This window comes from Gymnoscopelus microlampas (genome assembly GCF_963454915.1).
Source record: "Gymnoscopelus microlampas genome assembly, chromosome: 8".
Classification (NCBI taxonomy): domain Eukaryota; kingdom Metazoa; phylum Chordata; class Actinopteri; order Myctophiformes; family Myctophidae; genus Gymnoscopelus; species Gymnoscopelus microlampas.
The window spans coordinates 7,885,687-7,908,186 of record NC_139945.1 but is presented as its reverse complement, the minus strand read 5'-3'; the positions used below and the strand labels follow the sequence as shown (position 1 = coordinate 7,908,186).

General features: G+C 43.2%; 1 protein-coding gene across 2 annotated transcripts in view; it reads right to left on the bottom strand.

The window, feature by feature from the left end:
• The window catches only part of clpb (ClpB family mitochondrial disaggregase), a 74,868-nt gene that overhangs the window by 10,422 nt on the left and 41,946 nt on the right, over positions 1 to 22,500 (bottom strand). For both annotated transcript variants that reach the window (XM_084063827.1, XM_084063828.1), the window contains exons 8-13: positions 14,207 to 14,284; positions 8,632 to 8,687; positions 8,316 to 8,360; positions 7,465 to 7,626; positions 1,240 to 1,396; positions 553 to 626 (exon numbers count right to left, since the gene is read on the bottom strand). In XM_084063827.1, coding sequence (XP_083919953.1) covers positions 553 to 626; positions 1,240 to 1,396; positions 7,465 to 7,626; positions 8,316 to 8,360; positions 8,632 to 8,687; positions 14,207 to 14,284 — 572 coding nt within the window. The remainder of the gene's footprint in view (positions 1 to 552; positions 627 to 1,239; positions 1,397 to 7,464; positions 7,627 to 8,315; positions 8,361 to 8,631; positions 8,688 to 14,206; positions 14,285 to 22,500) is intronic.

Below are 22,500 nucleotides of genomic sequence, written 5' to 3'. Positions count from 1 at the left end.
AGTTGGCACAAACAACGTTTTGTAACCCTTCTTGTTTGCTAATTTTGCCCTAAGCCTCCTGCCCAATGGCATCAAGTGAAATTCAGAGTGAAGAGGATGGGTAGAATCATTGTAAATCTGAATTTCTTTTTTGGTTATGGAGCGGTTGTATATGCCCTGAAGTTGCAATTGTTTGTCTCCAATGATCTTACTTGCCTGGTTGACTACCTGGGTGAGCTTGTTTTTATCTCTAACTGAGAGGTTCCCAAACCAGGACACGATGTTAAAAGTGAGAACACTCTCAGTGAGTGATCTATAGACCATGGTCAGGGTATGTTTACTGGCATTAAAACTTCTCAGTTTCCTGAGAAGATAAAGCCGCTGCCAATTAAAGTCAAATGTTCTTGTGTTTCTCGCTGCCCCTGGTTGACTCTGAGTGTGTGCGTGTGTGTGTGTGTGTGTGTGTGTGTGTGTGTGTGTGTGTGTGTGTGTGTGTGTGTGTGTGTGTGTGTGTGTGCGTGCGTGCGTGCGTGCGTGCGTGCGTGCGTGTGTAAATGACAGAGGAAGCGTTACCTTTAGGATCGGTCGAATCACTTCTTCCTTAAACTGTCGGGAGATTTTAACATCGTCAGTCTTCTGTACGTCATCTAGAAGAAACACACAGAACCCATAACATATCAATTATTATTATTATCATTATTTTATCTACCTGTGTTGGCTGTGAAATTAAAAGCTTTCATAAGATCTGGTCTGATCTAGTCGCTCTCGTCTGGGGTCGTAACTATCGATGGTTTTCTTAGGGATTATTCTATCAATTAAGTTTTTGATTAACCCATTAAGACCATAATAATTTTGGGGGTCCTTGACATGAAAAAGATTGAGCACCACTGATATAGAAACATAGGTTTTTCAGAATACTGTTGGGATTTAGGAGACATGTAGAATCGGCTTCAGGTCTCAATGGGTTAATCAAATAATCGAGTAGCGATAAAAAAATTAAACAGTAAATCAACAAATTGATTAACCACTTAAGTGCTATTTTATACTTTGTAGCACAACGGCGTTGTGCAAATCTTTTTACAATGGATTAGTCTAACTAACTGTTGCCCCTCCTCCCTCCCTACTCCTGTCTCTCTTTCTAACTGTTGCCCCCCTCCCTACTCCTGTCTCTCTTTCTAACTGTTGCCCCCCTCCCTACTCCTGTCTCTCTGTCTAACTTGTTGCCCCTCCTCCCTCCCTACTCCTGTCTCTCTTTCTCACCCAGGCTGTCAGCCAGCTTCCTGCGGCTGACCTCCTGGGCTTCCTCGCGGAGCTGCAGCGCATGATGGGCGATGTCTTCACTGGCCACGTTAGACGTCATGATGAAGATGGCGTCTTTGCACTCGATGGTCTTGCCTTTACCGTCCGTCAGACGGCCCTGATAAGACAGCGAGAGAGAGAATGGAAGTTAGGCCAGCATGTCCACACCACAGGCCAGTCCACACACACCAATGCAACTCCTTGCAACTGCCATTTGGGGATAATGGACGGGGTTGCATTGGCCTTAACACACATATACATGAAACACATGTATTTTTCTCAGTTTTTGGCCTTCAACCATATACCTATTTTCATGGCCGTTATATTGTTTTTGGGCGGTGTAACCGCCCCTATATGTGAGGTTGGGACATTGACATCTGCTGCACTGTGATTGGCCACCCATTGTACCCCCCCTAACCCTGCACTGTGATTGGCCACCCATTGTACACCCCTAACCCCTACACATGCAATGCAAATCTATACTTTTCTTTAAGTGAGCTTCCATCACTGTGATGACCACTAGCTGCACTGTGATTGGCTGACTCTATTGGCTGACTCTATTCAGCACTGTGATTGGCTAGCGAGACACATGACACGACAGTCGACAGTCCTATGACAGTGCTATAAGTAGGACTATGCACTTAAAAAAAACATTATGTTTATTTTAAGTGAGTCATGGGTCTGTGATGACCACTGTGACCACACCGCCCACTTCACACTGGGTGTGATGTTTTATGTATGTGCATTAATTTATACTTTTGCACCCACTAAGCTAAAGAAAATAGTTCATTTCCATACCAGGAGTCGAACCCGGGGCGCCTGGATGAGGGCCAGGAATCATAACCGCTAGACTATATGGAATACATACACATGCGTCATATGGATCGTATATAGTTTAGATATGTCTGTCATCTATGATGACATCATAGATGACTGATGTCATAGGCTGGACACATGCCGTTCCCATGTGGCTCACAAGGTTCACATGATTCATTTCTTTGGGCTATTTTTACTAAGAAAACCCGGACTGGATCAGCAGATCCGGATCTGGATCTTCAAATAGTAAAATCAGCAGGAAGTTGACATTTTTATTAAAAAAAACAATGATGTTCTATATTGTCTGAATCAGCTCTGTCTGTGTTAGTTTACGTGCTAAAAGAGTGACTTTTAGAGCTGTTTTACCGTACACTGTAAGACTTACAGTGTAAGTCAATGAGGAGTAGCCTGGCTCCAGACGAATCTGGCATTGCAAAAAAAAAATGCCCTCGGCAGATTATATATCTACGCAGTGATATTAGTCTGGCCATAACAAGCTAAATGAGGAGCATATTTTGAATCATCAATTTCTAATCAATGGAGCAATTATTTTTGATTTCTTGTCCACCTCTTGTTACATCATGGCAAGGTAACTACACAACCCAAACCTCTACCAAAAAGGTCTTGTCCTTTAACACACATACACGAAATGCATGTATTTTGCTTAGTTTTTGGTCTTCCTCCCATATACCTATTGTCATGGGTGTGTCCAGTGGGGAAAGCGGCTTAAATAAGCCAGGGTTTGACCTTCAAAAATAGTTGTTTACAGCATGGCCCTGCAGGAGGCTAGCCATCTATAAGAGGGTTAGTCTGTGTGTCTCTGTGGCCGCTGGACAGATCAGCGCCAAATCTCTTGTGCACACTACCAGTACGGTAGGCTAACTCACCTTCAACAGTTCTTTTCACCTGTGTTTTTATATTTACAGTACACGTATATGCATTAATTTATACTTTTGTAGCCACTAAGCTAAAAAAAAGGGTGCACTCCCATACCAGGAGTTGAACCCGGGCCGCCTGGGTGAAAACCAGGAATCATAACCGCTAGACTATATACGACACATATGTCACATTTGTCATATGGGTCCTATATAGTTTAGATACGTGTATATGTATAGCTGAATAGGACGACGGCGTTGGGGTATCTATGACGACATCATAGATGACTGATGTCATAGGCTGGACACATGAACTCTGAGATCCACATTGGAGCCACGCCGTTCCCATGTGGTTCACAAGGTTCACATGATTCCATTTGTATCAAAACACTGATGTCCGATTGTCATGTGATCCAGGTGTAACATGGTTAATAATGCTTCCACTTGCCCATGTACGAGGTGTGTATATGTGTATTGTGACCTAGTGTTCTGTCACTTGAAGAACCTTGGCGATTGCCTTTAAGGGAATGATATGAACTATTGTTCTTCCCGGTTGATCTTGGCTATGAAAGCGGTAGGTTGTATTTATTCTACTGTGCAGATTTGATTTATTTTGTTCATTTACGTTCACAATTGTGTATTCGTGACTACTAATTGAAGCCGAGGCCGAATTGGGCCAAATCGCATGGATGAGCCCTGACAGCACATGGTTGGTGCTACAGACTCCAAATTTCGCACACAGATAGCTCAGACCTTTGCCTACGATCTTAGCTAGGCCTCGACCCAACCCGATATGCGGTTTTCCGGAACCAACGTGAAAGGTTCGGAATCTCCATATGCGGAGATGACTGACATCGGGCTGTTTCGGAGCAAGCGCTGACTCATTGTGACATCACTTCATAAAAGGCTCTGACATCACATACGCTAGATGAGTCAACACAAAATCTCTCTGGGTGTCCATATATGGAAACATCAATGCGGTTTTCCGGAACCAATGCGAAAGGTTCGGAATCTCCATATGCGGAGATGACTGACATCGGGCTGTTTGCCACCAAAAAACGACGCATGGAACCACGCAGAAAAACCTCATTGAGCAAGAGGACACACAATGCCAAAATGCATCGTGCGCGTCGTGCGCGTCGAGCAGCTGCAGCTGCAGCAGCAACAACAGATAACCCTGATCGGGAGAGTCAGCCGGGAGACAGCCACACCCTGTCATTGGATGTGACCATGGCAACAGCTAACCCCAGTGACAGCTGGACACCCGCCACCAACAAACGACGCTATACATCACAAAGAAGAACACAAAAGGTAAAAAACTTTTACAGGCAGTACATGCACCAAAAGAAGAAACCATCACACGGCAGTTCATTCTAAACTCCCCAGCAGGTTATGGCAAAACCTTTACCTTTAAGGCAATTGCAGCTAAGATTCGCGCAGAGAATGGCATTGTACTGTGTGTGGGCAGCACAGGCTTAGCGGCACAGAACCTGGAGGGTGGTAGGACAGCTCATTCAAGATTTAAGATCCCAATCCCCATTTTTGAAGACTCTGTCTGTGCCATCAACGCCGAGTCCTCCCTGGCTAGGCTCATCAAAGAGAGCAACTTGATAATCTGGGACGAGATATTCAGTGTTAACCGATTTAATGTTGAGTGTGTGGAAAGAACACTGAGGGACCTCATGCACTCGCAACAACCTTGGGGTGGCAAAACTGTCCTTCTGGGTGGAGACCCTAGGCAGACACTCCCTGTTATTAAAAGAGCAAGCAGAGCCCAGATAGTTACAGCATGCATCCAGATGTCACCACTGTATCCTCCATGACATCCGAGAAATCAACAACGCTTGGCTGACTTACCTACAGAAGAGAGAGTCTACCTTTCAGCCGACTCAATTCAGGAGGACGACCACAAGGATTACGTGACTGTGGAATTACTCAATTCACTGACACCCTCTGGAATCCCTGATCATAACCTCAAATTGAAAGTAGGCGCACCAGTCATGCTGCTTAGAAACCTGCAATCAGGTCCTGACCGCACTCTCAAGAATGGCACCAGAATGGTGGTAATGCAAATGATGGACAGAGTCATTGAGTGTGAGATTGCAGTAGGCACAAACAGGGGTGAAACAATCTTCCTACCAAGAATACCTCACTATGACAGAGATGAGCTTCCCTTCACCTTCATTAGACGACAGTTCCCTATCCGCTTAGCATTCTCTGTTACAATCAATAAGGGTCAGGGCCAAGAGAATGAACGAGTTGGCATCTACTTGCCTAAACCTGTGTTCGCTCATGGCCAACTCTACACAGCCTTCTCTAGAGGAAAGAGAGCCAGCGCTGTAAAAGTTTTCATTGTGGATAATGACAAGGGCATTACTGACAACATTGTTTATAGCGAACTCCTTTAGGATAATGGGCATAAATGGACACAGACAGACACAGAGATCTCCATATACGGGCATAAAAGGGACACACCCAGACACATACAGAGATGTCCATATATCACAGACACAGATAGCTCCATATATGGGCATAAATGCACACACAGATGGGCATAAATGGACACAGGCAAACAGATGGCCAAAACGGGTCCTATGACAACAGGTATAATGGGGTTTGATTTAAAGGGTGGAGCATTCATTCCCTATTTACATCGTTCCTGTGTAGGCCGGTCCCCGACTAGACCCTCGGCAACCCGAAGGGCTAGACGCTCGGCCGCCCGAAGGGCGGCCGAGCTTCTAGTTATATTAATACATACTGTATGTACCTAGGGTTGTTTAGACACAGAATAAATATTTTTTATTATGTTTTAATGATACTGTATCTGTTCTATGAACGGTAACATTAACTCTTTAACTGCCAGAGTATATACACAATCTACCCCCTTCCCTGCCAGAGAAAATACATTGCAAAAATAGGTAAAATGTGAATTTTGTCTCCGTTTATTTTTTAACATTGAAGTGAATGGAGCAGAAAATCTTCGCATCGCGTTATCTCCTGCTTCCTTTGTGATAAACGAAAAATTAAAAAAGCAAATGCTGTACCAGAACAGATGGGTGAGTTTGTCCATTATCCAGAATAAATGGACTCACTGGGTCTGTGGTGCTTAACACACACACACACACACACACACAACAAGCTCACGCCTGTTACACATGCTCTAACCAAATGGTCAAAATACAGGATTAAGTTGTTTGAATGCTGGTTTTTTTCCCCCTATTATCCACTAATCTACAAGCAGTGTCCCTGCGTACTATACAATAATACACTTTGTATTCACCGCTGCTGAGAAACGGATCTCAGCGGTGTTACCATAATGAACTTACCACCGTAACGAGAACGTTGCTTGGTGGAAAAGGAGGAAAGCTGTTGGCTGAAGTGGTCTGTGTGTGTGCCCAATAGAAGAGATCTAAGAATGTTTGGTATGTGTGTGTAACCGTACCTTATCATACGTACAGTATGGTGTGTGCCGTGGTGGAAATTAATTAAGTACATTTACTCAAGTACTGCACTTACGTACAATTATGAGGTACTTTCACTTCACTTGAGTATTTCCATTTTTCAATAATTTATACTTATACTCCACTACATCTCAGAGGCAAATATTGCACCATTTACTCCACTACAATTTTTTGAGAGCTATTATAGTTACTAGTTACTTTGCAGATTTAGATTAATACAAAATATACATAGCCTTGCAGATTTGCTAAGTTTCACAAATTCTGGGGAAAAAAATGCTTTGGTACTGTTAAAGGACGACTTCACCACTTTTCAACATATCTTCATATAATAGGTCCTCACTAATGCTCATGATAAAATGATACAATATTTTTCTACTTGGTCTGTGTCTCATAGGAGGGCTGTGGACAGTCCAGAAACCCGTCTACCAGTGACATCATCGTTAGGCAGGATTTTTTCCCCCAAAAAGATTACAATTTTTTAATTCAGATTTTTATTAAGACGAGAACAATGGGATCTATTATTGCATTGCAACTTTCCAGGAATACAAAGCCTGCAGTTTCTATTAACTTGGATTCCCCATCGATGATGTCACTGGTAGACGGGTTTCGGAACTGTCTACAGCCCTCCTCTGAGACAAAGACTTATTAGAAAAAAATGGCACCATTTTATCATGAGCATTAGTGAGGACCTATTATATGAAGATATGTTGAAAAGTGGTGAAGTCGTCCTTTAAGTATATTTTGATGCCAATACTTCTGTACTTTTATTCAAGTAAACTTGTAACAGAGTATTATCATATTGTGGTATTGCTACTTTTACTTAACAAACTACCCGCCAAAGACGCAGATCTGCGTTCTATTAAATCCATCACTTGCCTGCCAAGAAGTTAATGTTATACACTATATATCAAGGCAATTATGTTTCTGCAATCATTTTCGGTTTCGGACAAGAATTTTCCTTTTGGTCCTAAATAAACGCCGCTTATCAATTAATCAACTGATGAATCATTAATCGATTAATTTGCCTTCCCTACCTCATCGAACAGCTGCAGCATGATGGTGAGGACGTCGGGGTGGGCCTTGTCCACCTCGTCGAACAGGACGACGGCGTTGGGGTACGCCTTCAGCTGCTTGGTCAGCTGACCGCCCTCTTCGTGGCCCACATACCCCGGCGGGGAGCCGATGAACTTGGCCACCTGGGGGGCGTGGAGGAGGAGACTTAACAGTATGAAAACTGTTCATGACTGAATACTTTGGGCTATCGTCCACTTGATGCAAAGAGGGTAATACAGGGGGGGTGCGTGAGAGAAAGTGGAAAATAGAAAGGGTTGTACTGTTATCTTTAAACAAAAAAACATCTGCTGATCTGTAAAGCATTAAACCAAAGTAGATACAAAACCTGACTAGTGAAACTGTTACTGAATAAAAAGCAATAATTATTTGCTGTGTTTTATTTTGAACATGTTGAAATGTTACTATGGCTACAGTTTAAAGTAAATCTGCTGTGGAGGCACTAATTGCAACTCTTTTACTGCATTTCTAACCATTCATTTATAGCATCCATATTTTCTAGCTATGGATTTCACTTGCAGTTTTCTAAGCAACGGTTGTAGTTGGTTAAAAAAGGGTACTGAAGCCAAAAAGGGTTTGAGCGCCACTTGTGTACTTCACTGGTTCTCAACATTGGCTCTGGGGACCACCAGGGGTCCAAATGGACCCTTGCGGGTGTAACACTGAGTGTGCAAAAGGAACCAACTGGACCAGAAATACAAAACATGTCATCATTGTGTGGTATGTCTGTGGCTTATGCCTATCAAACAGGTGGCCCACGCAATTCAAAAGGTTGAGAATCACTGAATTCCAAGTCAAATACGCAAATACTCACCTCGTGTTTCTCCTGGAACTCCGACATGTCCATTCGGATGAAACCCTGCAACCAAAGGAAGATTTGAACAAAATGCAAAGCTCAAAAAGCCCCCGACTGTTCACTGTTCATCTGTGTGGGTGTGTGCTTGATTTTCTTTGGCGTAGGGTGGAAAGATATCTTAAAACAGAATTTACACCATGCGATTCTGAAATTCTCCACTGAAATCAATGCAAATGACATTGTTTTGGGGGTGAAATGGGGTCGAGTCCTCAAGAAGTGTCACCTCCTCATTGATCGGTGCGAGAGGGGGCGAGAGAGAGAGAGAGACACATACCTTTTTGATGTCTTTGTGCATGTAGCGAGCCACCTGCTTGGCCAGCTCCGTCTTGCCTATGGGACAGAGGATCAACCAGTAAAGGGTTAACTGAATTTTCCAATCGCCAGATTTCTCAAAAGTGTTGAGGCTAATTAGAACTTCATGGAACCAGAGCAAACTCATTTTACTCTTATGTATCGTATACACAAGATGTAAACAAACCGTGAACCTCTTTAGGGAGTAGCTTTGCAGGAGGCAAGCTGTCTATAGGGCATAGCTGTGGCGGCCATTTTCTGGTTCCACTCCAAAATACTCATTGCATTTTTCCCATTGACATTTCCAAAAATATTTATATCAATTAATTTAAGCCTAGAATCAAGCCATCCAGGGTCCTGGTGAATCATGACCATAAAACGTTTGATTCTGTGAAAAAACGTTTTTTGAAAACGGCAAAACAAAGGGTATTTACTAAACATAGTATATCATATAATTAAATATAAAATAAAATAAAAATCACAGAAATAAATGTTTTATGGTCATGATTCACCAGGACCCTGGATGGCTTGATTCTAGGCTTAAATGAATTGATATAAATATTTTTGGAAATGTCAATGGGAAAAATGCATTGAGTGTTTTGAAGTGGAACCAGAAAATGGCCGCCACTGATATGCCCTATAAGAGGGTCAGTCTGTGTGTCTAATGTCTGTTTATGTGTTTGTCCGGAGCCAATCTTGCAAACCGCTGGGAGCGACCACGGTGCCACATCTCTTATGCACATCACCAGTACGCCATAGTACCTTCACTAATCTTTTTTCACATGCTTTATACGTTTTGAAATATTACAATTTTAATGTAATTCTATTTTTTTTCAATTTAATAATGGAAGTCACTCTCGCTGAAGCCTAGCCCAAATTTGGAGTTATATGTCATATGGGAAGGGAAGACCTTCATTAAATTCAGTCTCAGCTTCACCGGCTGAAGGCTGCTCAGATGGCAGTGATGAGCGCTTGGGAGGAGCCGTTAGTGTTAAGTGTTTTGCTCAGGGACGCTTCGACACAAAGACACAGACGAGTCGGGAGGAAAACCAGTGACCTTCTGATCACCATACAGCTTCTCGACGGCCGCCGAAAAATGAAGGTTCCCATACCGGGAGTTGAACCCGGGCCACCGGGGTGAAAACCAGGTATCCTAACCGTTAGACCATACGAGAACCTAATAACATGCACCTCATATCTATCCTATATAAAGTTATACAGTATGTCATAGATGACTGACGTCACAGGCTGGCCACATGAAGTCCGAGATCCACAGTGGAGCCACGCCCATTCCCATGTGGATCCAGAGATCCATATCGATGTTGTCGGGCAGAAACCTCTCATCTCCATTCTTCGTCTTTGTGTTTTTTTTGTAAATTAACGCCCTGCATACTACAGCTTCACACAAAAGCATTAGAAGTAGCAGATCTGCAAAAAACGTGGCGCAAAAAAAAGAAAGAAAGCGACGCGTTTCGAGCTTGTGGACCTGCTGCTTTTGCCGTTTTTGAATTTGAATGCTGAAAAGTACCAGTTTTGAACATATGAGGTTTCCACCCGACAGAGACGATATGTTCCCATTTCTTTAAATGTCTGTGAAAAAGGACTAACGTATAATGGAAGACGCAAAATAAGCTAACGGCTTAATTTATGCTTCGGCTTTACAAACCTTTCGACAAGCCGCTCGACAAAATACATCATAACGCACAGTCAGTGTCTTTTCTCTCCGAGTGCTGGCTAAAATCCCAGTGCTTCTTCTTCTCCACACAGACCTTTCAATCATCTGCCTCTCTCACCAAACACACATTATGTTTGTCAGTAAAATATTCTGCATATAAATGCCGCATTCGATATTGATGTCTTTGCGTACGGTATGCATATGGATGCGGTGAAACGGCGAGTAAAGAGTAGGGAGAGATGATGTGCGCTTGTGCGCGCGTGACATGGGGTGTGTGTGTGTGTGTGTGTGTGTGTGTGTCTTGTTGCTGTGTTTAATATTGATGTCTTGGCCAGCGTCTGTCGCTGGAGGCTACAGAGGATATGAACGCTGTGTCTCTTCCATCTATCTCTCCGTACTGTCATCTCTCTCTCTCTGCTCTCTACCACTGTGGTCCATCATATCTCTACTATACTTCCTCTCACACGCACCCAAACCACAGTAAAACCCTCAGTTGTCCATTTATCTCCGAAGATGGGAACCATTAAGGGTCCATTTGGCTCTACTTTGTACAATCTTTGGAGTTTAAGTTTTTGCTGTGTGCACCAGAGTTATTGTAGTTTTAAAATATGAATTAGTTTGTTTCTTTTTAGTTTTTTCAGTTTGGCATTTGAGATCAGTTGAGTTTTAGTTAGTTTTACGAGAGCATAACAAGGTTGTTCTAGTCGACTAAAAAACTAACAATAATAACAAAACTAGAATTGAACCAAAAAAAGTGAGCTCCTCGGAGCGTTGATCTCCGCCAGGCCTAAGCGCCGCGCAGTGGTGGAAAGTAACTAAGTACATTTACTTAAGTACTGTACTTAAGTGCAATTTTGAGGTATTTGTACTTTACTTGAGTATTTCCAATATCCAATACTTTTACTTCTACTCCACTACATCTCAGAGGCAAATGTTATACTTTTACTCCACTACAATTATTTGAAAACTTTAGTTACTAGTTACTTTGCAGATATAAATGATTACATTATAAAACATACATTAACCACTTTAGCCCTATTTTATACTTAGGCTATTTGAAAATAGCAGATCTACAAGGATCAGAAGTGGGCAGAAGTGAAAGCAGTTTGGGAGTTGTGGTGTAAAGAGGAACCTCAACATGCGATTCCAATTTGGGGATTATCGGATGTTGTGTTCATGATATATGGTGTTCTTTGTAAGAAATAGGCTCGGCCCTATTTTATTTTTTAAAGCAGGCAGTATGAACAGTATGAAGTATCAAAACCCTGTTTGACGGTCATCGTCACGAGACTCACACGATCATTTGGTGGACATTTCTTTTGTGACATTTTGGCAACAAACAGTGACATTAGTAGCATGTTTGGCGTCCCCTATATGTAAAAGTAAAATCGCTTTGTTCGATTCAAATTAGGGGCAGATCGTAGATTGTAGATTGTAACATTTTTTTGTGGCAAGATTTGGAAGCCAATCGTAGCCATTCGAAATGCAATCTGAAAATATGACTGATATGTCTTCATCACATGACTCCAGAAAGAATGTGTACTGATTCGTGTCAGTTTTGGACAAACCTCTAGGAGTAGTAGTAAAAAGTGTGTTTTGCATTTCAGGCTGAAATGGGCAGGGCCCATGGGGAGTTGAGTCATGAGCCAACGAATCGAGGGAAACAATTGTTTTGACTGTACGGCTACGGTTCAAGAGTTAGGCCAAGACGTGAAGCGGACAGTTATAGCCCCACCATGAGGACACACTGTGGCCCGGTAAGCTAAGACACTGTACATTACATGTATTAATGTTGACAAATGACTGCCAAAAGCAGTGCAGCAAAATTCAAATGCTCCTATGCAAACAAAAACAATGACCAAATGTAATGCGGTTCGCATCTACAAATAAAAACAACTAGAAAATGTGCTCCTCGGAGCACAGGTCTCCGCCAGTACTGTTCCTGATTAATCCTGTCTTACCTCACTTCAAAAGATATTAATGATCTTTTGAAGTGACACACCTATTTATAGGACTCTATTTCATCATGCGTCTCGCTAGCCAATCAAAGCACACCCTTTCAACATATTGTCACGTGAAGCTTGACCAATGTTAGCTTGGTGGACACACGGAAGGACGAGAACGAAAACGCATTATTGTCTCCTGGCGGAGACAATAATGCCAGAGACCATCTATAATGTCAGCGATGATGAGACAGTTGACAGCTGTCCCATTTGTCCGTCTCTTGACATTATAGTTTCATTTGTATTGATTGACATCAAATCACGTATGGTAATCGCTTTCTGTTGGTAATTTTGAAAAAAAGAAATGTCTTCAAATGTTCTCGTGGTTCAACGGTCGTCGCTGAATATTTCTTGCCTTCGTTTTCATCACTATACACTGTTAAGAGTGTTGTTTATCAAAGCAGATAAAACACCATCTTAGGGCTGGGCAATATATCGATATTACATTGTATTATAGTGATATGGCAACATTTTTCTCTTTAATGGTTTTAATCACTTAAGCCATATTTTATACTTCAAACATTGTCAAAGATTTTCAAAAATAGCAGAAATAGTAATATCGCCATGGCTTCAATGCAGATCTTGGACTTCATGTGGCCAGCCTGTGATATCAGTCATCTATGACATCAGTTGTCTATTATATCAGTCATCTACAGTATGGCATAAATCTAATCTATCCATCTGGTGCAGTGGTTCTCAAAGTGGGGTCCGGGGACCACCAGGGGTCCTTGAGGTGGTTCCAGGGAGTCCCCAGCAAAATTGGTATACTCTGTTGAGAGTGCAGTGTACGCTCAGATAACTGAAAACTACAGCGGTGTGTCCACAGTCTACTATGTAATTATTACATATTATACTCTCTGCTCGGCGGAGATCTTGCATGACTGACGATCATAGTCATATTCTTAAGCAAGCTGCCAGCATGCAGAGGACCCCAATTGTCGAATATTTTTTTCTGATCAGTCACCGACAACCATGTGATTTGTTTCTAATTACAGATCGCAGAGCAACCTTCCCCCCAGGCTATGGGATAAATGTCCAGCCCAGGGGCGATGGAGCGGAACTAGCCAATCGGGTGCAAGCTGTCCATCCGGCATATTACAGCTATACTACTAGCCAATGCTCCTGTCCAGAGAGAGATATAATGTTATTATTTGAGTTGCCACTGCAAGATGGACCCCTGCAGGTCCACTTTGGCACTCAGAGTTAAATTAACCCTCAGCATTTTACAGTGCAGTAGTAGACAAGTTCAATTAAGACACGTTAACCGCTTGAACCCCATGTCAATATTCTGGGGGGAACATTAGCCAAAAATTGCAGATCTACAAGCTCCACAATGCATTGTGAGCTTGTAGATCGGATTTTTTTGGCAAATAGATTTGGTGTAGAGGGGAAAAAGTGATCGAGTCCAGTTCTCTAGGACTACAGTGGTTAACCCATTAAGACCTGGAACTGTGTCATTTTTAGATTTGAGCTAAAAAGCATTATTTTACACTTTGGGCTATTCAAAAATAGCAGATATACAAGCTCGTAGCGCGGCACCAAGTGTAATGAGCTTGTAGATCTGATATTTTTGAAATATCGTGAAAATGTGTGCAAATCTTTGAATAAATATATTTTTAAGCAAACATTTTTAACTCAAATCATTGCTTCTGGGGGGTTCCTGGAACAAAATATTTTGATGGGGGTCCGCGGCCAAATACACATAATTTTGGGGGTCCTTGACATGAAAAAGATTGAACACCACTGATATACTGTAGAAACAAACGTTTTTCAGAAAACTGTTGAGATTTAGGAGACATGTAGAATCGGCTTCAGGTCTCAATGGGTTAAATAAGATGTGTGAGCGCAGAGTCAGATGAGGGTGAGAGAGTGACAGTTACCGATTCCAGAGGAGCCGAGGAAGAGGAAGACCAGGGGATGCTCTTCATCGTACCAACCATTCTCCTTCCTCCTGAGGGCTTCAGAGACGAGAGAGGGAGAGAGAACGACAGAGGGAGGAAGAGAAAGACGGACAGAGAGACAGACAAAAGACAAGACAAACTATCATTTATATGCAAACAAATAAACAATCATTTATTTGTTGACTTTGGTAATAAGAGTTTTTATGTTTTTAACACCAACAAAGGATGTAATTGATCTGGAGGAAGGGAGGGAGAGGGAGAGAGAGAGGGGGGGAGAGAGAGAGAGAGAGATGGTTATCCCCCCAAACGATGATAGAGGAGGAAGAGGAGGGGATGAGAGTAGGGTCAGAGACATGGGGTAGAAAAAGGGATAGATGTGGGAGAGAGAGGGAAAGCGAGATGAGAGACCTCTAGGATGGTACCCAGCATCCTCTCCTCTCCCCCTCCTTCCCTCTCTCTCCCAGTCAGTGGGACCATTAGCCAGACGTAATTGCGTTAGTCTCCCTGGCGCGGCCGAGGCTAAATCAGTTTAGGATGGATCCCAGCCTCTCACACACACGCTCGCTTAACCCTTGAAGACCTGGAACGCGTCTGTGTCACGTTTTGATTTGAGCTAAAAAGCATTATTTTACACTTTGGGCTATTCAAAAATAGCAGATCTACAAGCTCATAGCGCGGCACCGAGTGCCGCGCTACGAGCTTGTAGATATGCTATTTTTGAAAAATTATGAAAATGTGTGCAAATCTTTGAATATATATACTATATATTTTTTTAAAGCAAACATTTTGAACTAAAATCATGGCTTCTGGGGGTCCCTGGAACAACATATTTTGAGATGAGGGTCGACGGCCAAATAGATATAATTCTGGGGGTCCTTGACATGAAAAAGTTTGAGCACCACTGATATAAAGAAAACTGTTAGATTTTAGAAGACATAAGTAAGAATCGGCCTCAGGCCTTAATGGGTTAAAGAGGAGTGCCTACCCTACCCTGCCATCACCCGAGCAACCGCACCCGCGCATACACGCGCTCACACGCACACGCACACGCGCACACACACACACACACACACACACACGACAGTCAGACGGAGGGGGAGGGCCGAGGGGAATGAATCAGAGGTAAGTAAAGAGAGGTTCTGCTGGTGGTTTCAGCGACTAGAGAGAGAGAAGCAGACTAAGCAGCGTTCCATTCAACTCATCTCCACCTGGACCTGGTGAGACCATGAGAACCACACCAGACCCAATGAGACGGAAACCTCTCATCTCCATATTCTAACTTTTTCAGTTTTTTTCATGAATTAAAGCCCTACTTGATCATACAGTACTACAGCGTCACACAAAAGCATCAAAAGTAGCAGATCTGCAAGCTGGAAACGCGGTGCAAAGCGCCCACGTTTAGATCTTGTAGATCTCTTTTGATGTTTTTGAATTTTAAATCCTGAAAATGTAGAGTTTTGGACATATGAGGTTTCCACCCGACAGAGACCATAATGGTTCCTTTCGACTATGAAGGGTTAACCCAGAAACGTACAGAACCTGAATCTTTCCAGACCCCGTTTATGTTCTGTGTCTTTCTTGTATTCTTTACCTTTCCCTTTATAACCAGAACAGTCCCTGAAGTGAGAGGAATACGTAAAAAAAAATCGCACCCTGTGTGAAGGAAGCGGTGCCTTTGGTGAGTGGCCTCCTGGTGGCGCTATAATAGGGCGGGGCGGGGCTTCAGCAATTAATGCTCGTCCCTATTGGTGGTCTAAGTCCACATACCAAATTTGGACTTGGTGGCATGCTGCAAACTGGAGTTATAGCTGTTTAAAGCCAGTGGCCTCCTGGTGGCGCTATAATAGGGCGGGGCGGGGCTTCAGCAGTCAATGCTCGTCCCTATTGGTGGTCTAAGTCCACATACCAAATTTGGACTTGCTGGCATGCTGCGAACTGGAGTTATAGCTGTTTAAAGCCCGTGCTCAAACGGACATCCGGGCTCAAACGGACAAACGGACATAGTCAAGTGTAGAGCGGCTGGCACCGCTAAAAATCTAAAATACAAGCTCACACGCCGTGTGAGCAGGTGTGCTATTTTCACAACAAAAGGTTCTGAGTTCTGGGTTCCCAGGCTAGTACCGCCTCCATATCTCCATATTCTAACTTTTCGTAAATTAAAGACCCACTTGATGATACTACAGCGCCACACAAAAGCCTCGAAAGCAGCAGATCCACAAGTTGAGCTTGTAGATCTGCTACTTTTGCTATTTTTGAATTTGAATCCTGGAAAGTAACAGTTTTGGACACGAGGTTTCCCATCCGACAGAGACGATATGTTACGTGGCTTGGCTTACTTTTTGCAGTGGAAAAGAGCCACGTGAGAACCGGACCCAGACCCAATGAGAGACCATGAGAACCGCTGGACCAGAACCACTTAAAGGAGCTACACCATGAATTTAAAAAATAATAATAATATTTGATATCATATTGTTTATGTCCCTCAAACGTTTTTCAAAAGGTTTGAGCCTAAATCAAGCCTCAGATATACTCATTCCAACTAACTTCTCTCTGGCTTATAAAGCACTTTCACCTGCAATACCACATTGTCCTGTTTGGCACGGGGCGCTATTGAGCCAGTTTGTATGCATGTTATGTCCTGGTTCTGTGTGGAAAAAGTAAAAAAAAAAAATAAGAAAAAATTTCAAAAAAATGAAAAATGAAAAATTCTTTTTTTTTTTTTTTTTGATTTTTTTTTTGTTGGTTAGAACTGAAAAACGGGAGGAATTGTTCCCAGACGTGACGTAGGCAGGGGGAACAAATCTGACGGACTGTTTTCAGACCAATTTACATAAAAACCACAGATAGCCTATGAAAGCCTGCATGCTCGAAGTCGGGTATTTGTTGGAACAGAAGAGAGGTGGGGGAGACCAAAAACACACAAAAATGAAGAAAAAGGTAAAATTCATGGTGTAGACCCTTTAAACAGCCTAAAATCAAATCTTTTATCTGCTTGTATCAAAGCAGATAAAACACACCATCTTAGGGCTGGGCAATATATCAACAGAATATGGAGTCGTACGTTATAGATACGTCATAGACGAATGCCGTCATAGACTGACAAAATGGTTGTGACCCCATTTTGTTTTGGTACATAAAAGTGACGTGAAAGAAACACTGCACACTACTGACTGGACAGAAAAATTGTCACTAGCGACATTGTGTCACGACAGACCCCCCCTCTAACTGCATGAAAGCTCCAGAATACTGTTAACCCATTGAGACCTGGAACTGTCTCATTTTTAGATCTGAGCTAAAAAGCATTATTTTACACTTTGGGCTATTCAAAAATAGCAGATATACAAGCTCATAGCGCGGCACCAAGTGCCGCGCTATGAGCTTGTAGATCTGCTATTTTTGAAAAATCGTGAAAATGTGTGCAAATCTTTGAATATATATATTTTTTTAAAGCGAACATTTTTAACTCAAATCTTTGCTTCTGGGGGGTCCCTGGAACAAGATATTTTGATGGGGGTCCGCGGCCAAATACATATAATTTTGGGGGTCCTTGACATGAAAAAGATTGAGCACCACTGATATAGAAACATTACGTTTTTCAGAAAACTGTTGAGATTTAGGAGACATATAGAATCGGCTTCAGGTCTCAATGGGTTAAGGTGTGTACACACTGGACGCCTTTCACAGTCGTAAGATAGACATAGCATCGCTTTGCAGTTCACACTACACAACTCTCTTTCTTGAGATCGGGGACAAATGAGGGGGCCGGGCAGAAACGGACAGACGGACGGGAAATTGAGGGACAGATACAGAGGACGAATGAGGGGCCTGGAGGAGACGAACGGACGGACGGACGGGAAACGGCGGGACAGACACAGAGGACGAATGAGGGGCCTGGAGGAGACGGACAGACGAACGGACGGACGGATGGACGGGAAACGGCGGGACAGACACAGAGGACGAATGCGGGGGTCTGGTAGAGGGGGATAGAAGGACGGGAATCGTGACAGAGAAGGAGAGAGAGAACCGGTGTGTCGTAGAAGTCCTCAGATATGAATCGTGACAAGAGGGGCTGTGAAGACCCCTCCGTCTTATCGATGGTCCTATGAATGACAGCGCAACCTTCCGTATCTCTGTGTGAGTGCGTGCGGCGCGCCTGTGTTTTAGTTGACTTTGACAGAAGGGCACAACGACATTCCTCAAGGGATGCTGACGACACAGCGCTGAATGGACGGAGACACAAAAACAAAGCTTTCTCTCACACTGCAACGCACACACACGCACACACACACACACACACACACACACACACACACACACACACACACACACACACACACACACAGGCCAGGGTGTACTGGGCAGGTTTTGTTGGCTTTAACATGATTACTGGGGGATGATTCTCTTCAATAACTCTTAGCCCTGAGAGCTAAACCTGCATCAATCTACCTCCTTCCCGTTTGTGTGTGTGTGTGTGTGTGTGTGTGTGTGTGTGTGTGTGTGTGTGTGTGTGTGTGTGTGTGTGTGTGTGTGTGTGTGTGTGTGCCGCCGGAGGCCAGTCGTTCGTCATGGGGAGTCCAGGAGGAAGCAGTCTTTTGGGAGAAGTCATGATGACATACAGTGTGTGAAAAAAACATAAAAAATACAGCTCCACACACACACTCCTTGCTTTAAGTTCTCGTTTATTAATAAGGCTTAGGGGTGCAACAGTTACTTAATAGAACTCATTGTCAATCGATTATAAAACATAATCGATTTAAATAAAACAATACATTTGTATAATTAGCAAATACAAGCGATCTACGAGCTTGTGCTCAAGATGCCCTAATATGATTGCTCATGGTCGGTCCATAATTATAACATGATGATAAGGCTCAGGATCTATATTGTATAAAATTGTGTTTCAGATTAAATGCTGTTTTTTTTTTACTTGGTCTGCTCTTTTTCCCCCTCTAAACCTACACCTCTTTGCTAAAAAATAGCCGATCTACAAGCTGCGAGGCGTTTTTTGGCTAAAGTTCTCCTAAGAAAAGAGATACTAGGGTTCAAGTGGTTAATTATTTCACGCCAAATCATTTCACAAGATTTGGCGGACCCCCTGTAGCAACTCTGAGGACCCCCTAGGGGTCCCGGACCCCCTGTTGAAGACCTCTGCTCTATTGTCTCATCCTCTTTCGCTATGATCCCATATCTGCGTGTGTGTGTGTGCGTGCGCGTGTCTGAGTGTGTCTGATCTATTTGCTGTATTACGTCTCGGGGATCAATAAGCTGCTCCTTTATCGCCGTAGTGATGTCTCCGATGGCTTTCAGGACAATTTGCCACGGCAACAACAACCATTCATCACCTCGCCCCGAGACTACAGGTCCCATGATTCCCTCTGTTCCGCCACACGGAACTACGACTTCCAGCGACCACCTGCTTTGTTAAAAGTGGCGCTCACCTTTATAGGTTACATCTTAATAGTACATTAACCCATTGAGACCTGAAGCCGATTCTACATGTCTCCTAAATCTCAACAGTTTTCTGAAAAACGTATGTTTTTATATCAGTGGTGTTCAATCTTTTTCACGTCAAGGACCCCCAAAAGTATATGTATTTGGCCGCAGACCCCCATCAAAATATGTTGTTCCAGGGACCCCCAGAAGCAAACATTTGAGTTAAAAATGTTCGCTTTAAGAATATATATATTGAAAGATTTGCACACATTTTCACGATTTTTCAAAAATAGCAGATCTACAAGCTCGTAGCGCGGCACTCGGTGCCGCGCTATGAGCTTGTAGATCTGCTATTTTTGAATAGCCCAAAGTGTAAAATAATACTTTTTAGCTCAAATCTAAAAATGACACAGTTCCAGGTCTTAATGGGTTAACAACCCTGTATAGTTCGTTGACCAGGGTTCCCCAGGGGTCGATACATGGCCCCCATTCTTTCTTCCCTCTACACCTAATCTCTTCGCCGAAAAAAAGTCTATAGTTCACGTATCGCGAGAACCGTCAAGACTGACAGACCTCAAACTCGGCACGCACGGCGCTCATGCCGACCCAAGGGAATGCCATGCTCTAGTCTGCCAGATAGGCGCTGTCCAGAACCGCCGATCTGACCGGTACACCCATATTATATATATATAGGCATATATGGAGATTCGGTTGTCCAGAGCCCACAGATCCGACCGATATGCCCATATATGGGCATATACTGATGACAAAATATGAGGGCATAAAAGGGACAAGGACAGACAGATACAAAGATCTCCATATAAGGCATAAAAGGGACACAGGTAGACAGACGGATACGAAGATCTCCATATATGGGCACAAAAGGGACCCAGACAGACGGGTACTCTGACAACGGGTATGGGTATTGCATAACTGGTCATGCATTCCCATTTTGCATCGTTCCAGAGTAGATCAGTGCCCTCAATCGATCTAGTATTATAAATAATACTAATAAAGATTCAGGGCAATTTGTTTCATCTCCAAAAATCACACTCTTCCAGTGGTAGTAAACACAGTGTATAACCCATTCAGTCCGGGAAGGCAAATGTCTTCTAAATCCTAATGTTGCAACGTATATCAGTGATGCTCAAACTTTTTTCATGTCAAGGACCAACAAAAATGATATGTATTTGGCTGAGGACCACCCATCTCAACATATTTTGTTCCGGGGACCACCCAGAAGCAAAGATTTGAGTTACAAATGTTCGCTTTAAAAATAGATATGTATTCAAGGATTTGCAAAAATGTTCAAGATTTTTCAAAAATAGCAGCTCTACAAGCTCATGAGAATAAGCAGCAATGAGCTTGTATATCTGCTATTTTTGAATAGCCCAAAGAAATCTAAAATGACACAGATGCGTTCCCGGTCTTAATGGCTTAATAGGTTCTCTTGTCTCTTCATAACATCACAGGCCATATCTTCTGGATTGTTGTGGCTTTGGCCCGGAGTTGATTATTTTCACTAAACTACATAGGCTGAAGCTGTCAAAGGGTCGTAAAGACAAAACACACACACACACACACACACACACACACACACACACACACACACACACACACACACACACACACACACACACACACACACACACACACACACACACACACACACACACACACACACACACACACACACACACACACACACACACAGTACTTTCTGGTTCTGGAGGGCTCTACCCAAACACTCTTCTCTCTCTGTCCGTCCGTCTGTCCTTCTGTCTGGCTATCTGCCCCCCCCCTCTCTCTCTCTCCATGGATCAATACCTGGCCCTCTGTGGATGCTTGGTGTAATATCAACTATTTTACTGTCTGCTGTGTGATTGTGCTTTAAGTCATTCCTCTACGTTCTGCTCCGTCTCTCTCGTCTTCTCTCTCTCTCTCTCTCTCTCTCTTCTCCTTTAATGTCTTCTCTCTGCCACTATCTCTTTTTGTACCGTGTCCCATTTAGTGTCTTAGTTTCTCTTCCCCTTAACCAATTGAGACCTGAAGCCAATTCTACATGTCTCCTAAATCCCAACAGTTTTCTGAAAAACGTATGTTTCTATATCAGTGGTGGTCAATCTTTTTCATGTCAAGGACCCCCAAAAATATATGTATTTGGCCGCGAACCCCCATCAAAATATGTTGTTCCAGGGACCCCCCAGAAGCAAAGATTTGAGTTAAAAATGTTCGCTTTAAATATATATATATTCAAAGATTTGCACACATTTTCACGATTTTTGAATAGCCCAAAGTGTAAAATAATGCTTTTTAGCTCAAATCTAAAAATGACAGTTCCAGGTCTTAATGGGTTAAAGTCTCTCTCTCTCTCTCTCTCCCCACCCTCCCTCTCTCCCTGTTGTTTTCTCTCTGTCTGTCCGTCCGTCCGTCCGTCCGTCCGTCCTCTGGGTTCTGTCTGTCCCTCTGCTCGTCTTGACGAGGCTCGCTTCACCTCTTGTCCTTTAGACGACACGACGACGGTGGAAGCAGAGGAACAGAGAGAGAGAGAAAGGGAGGGAGAGAGAGAGAGAGAGGGAGGGAGGGAGGAGGAAAGATGGAAGCACAGGGGGAACATGGGAGAAGAACAGAAGGGCGATGAAGAGGGAGTGGGAGTGTAATGGACATTGAGGGGGGGAGGAGAGGAGAGGGGGGCTAGTGAGAAAGTATGGAGAGAGAGAGAGAGAGAGAGAGAGAGAGAGAGAGAGAGAGAGAGAGAGAGAGAGAGATGGTGAAAGGGAGAGAGCAAAAAGACAGAGAAAAGAAGGAGAAAGCCAGAGGGGGGGGGGGAGTGGGGTCTG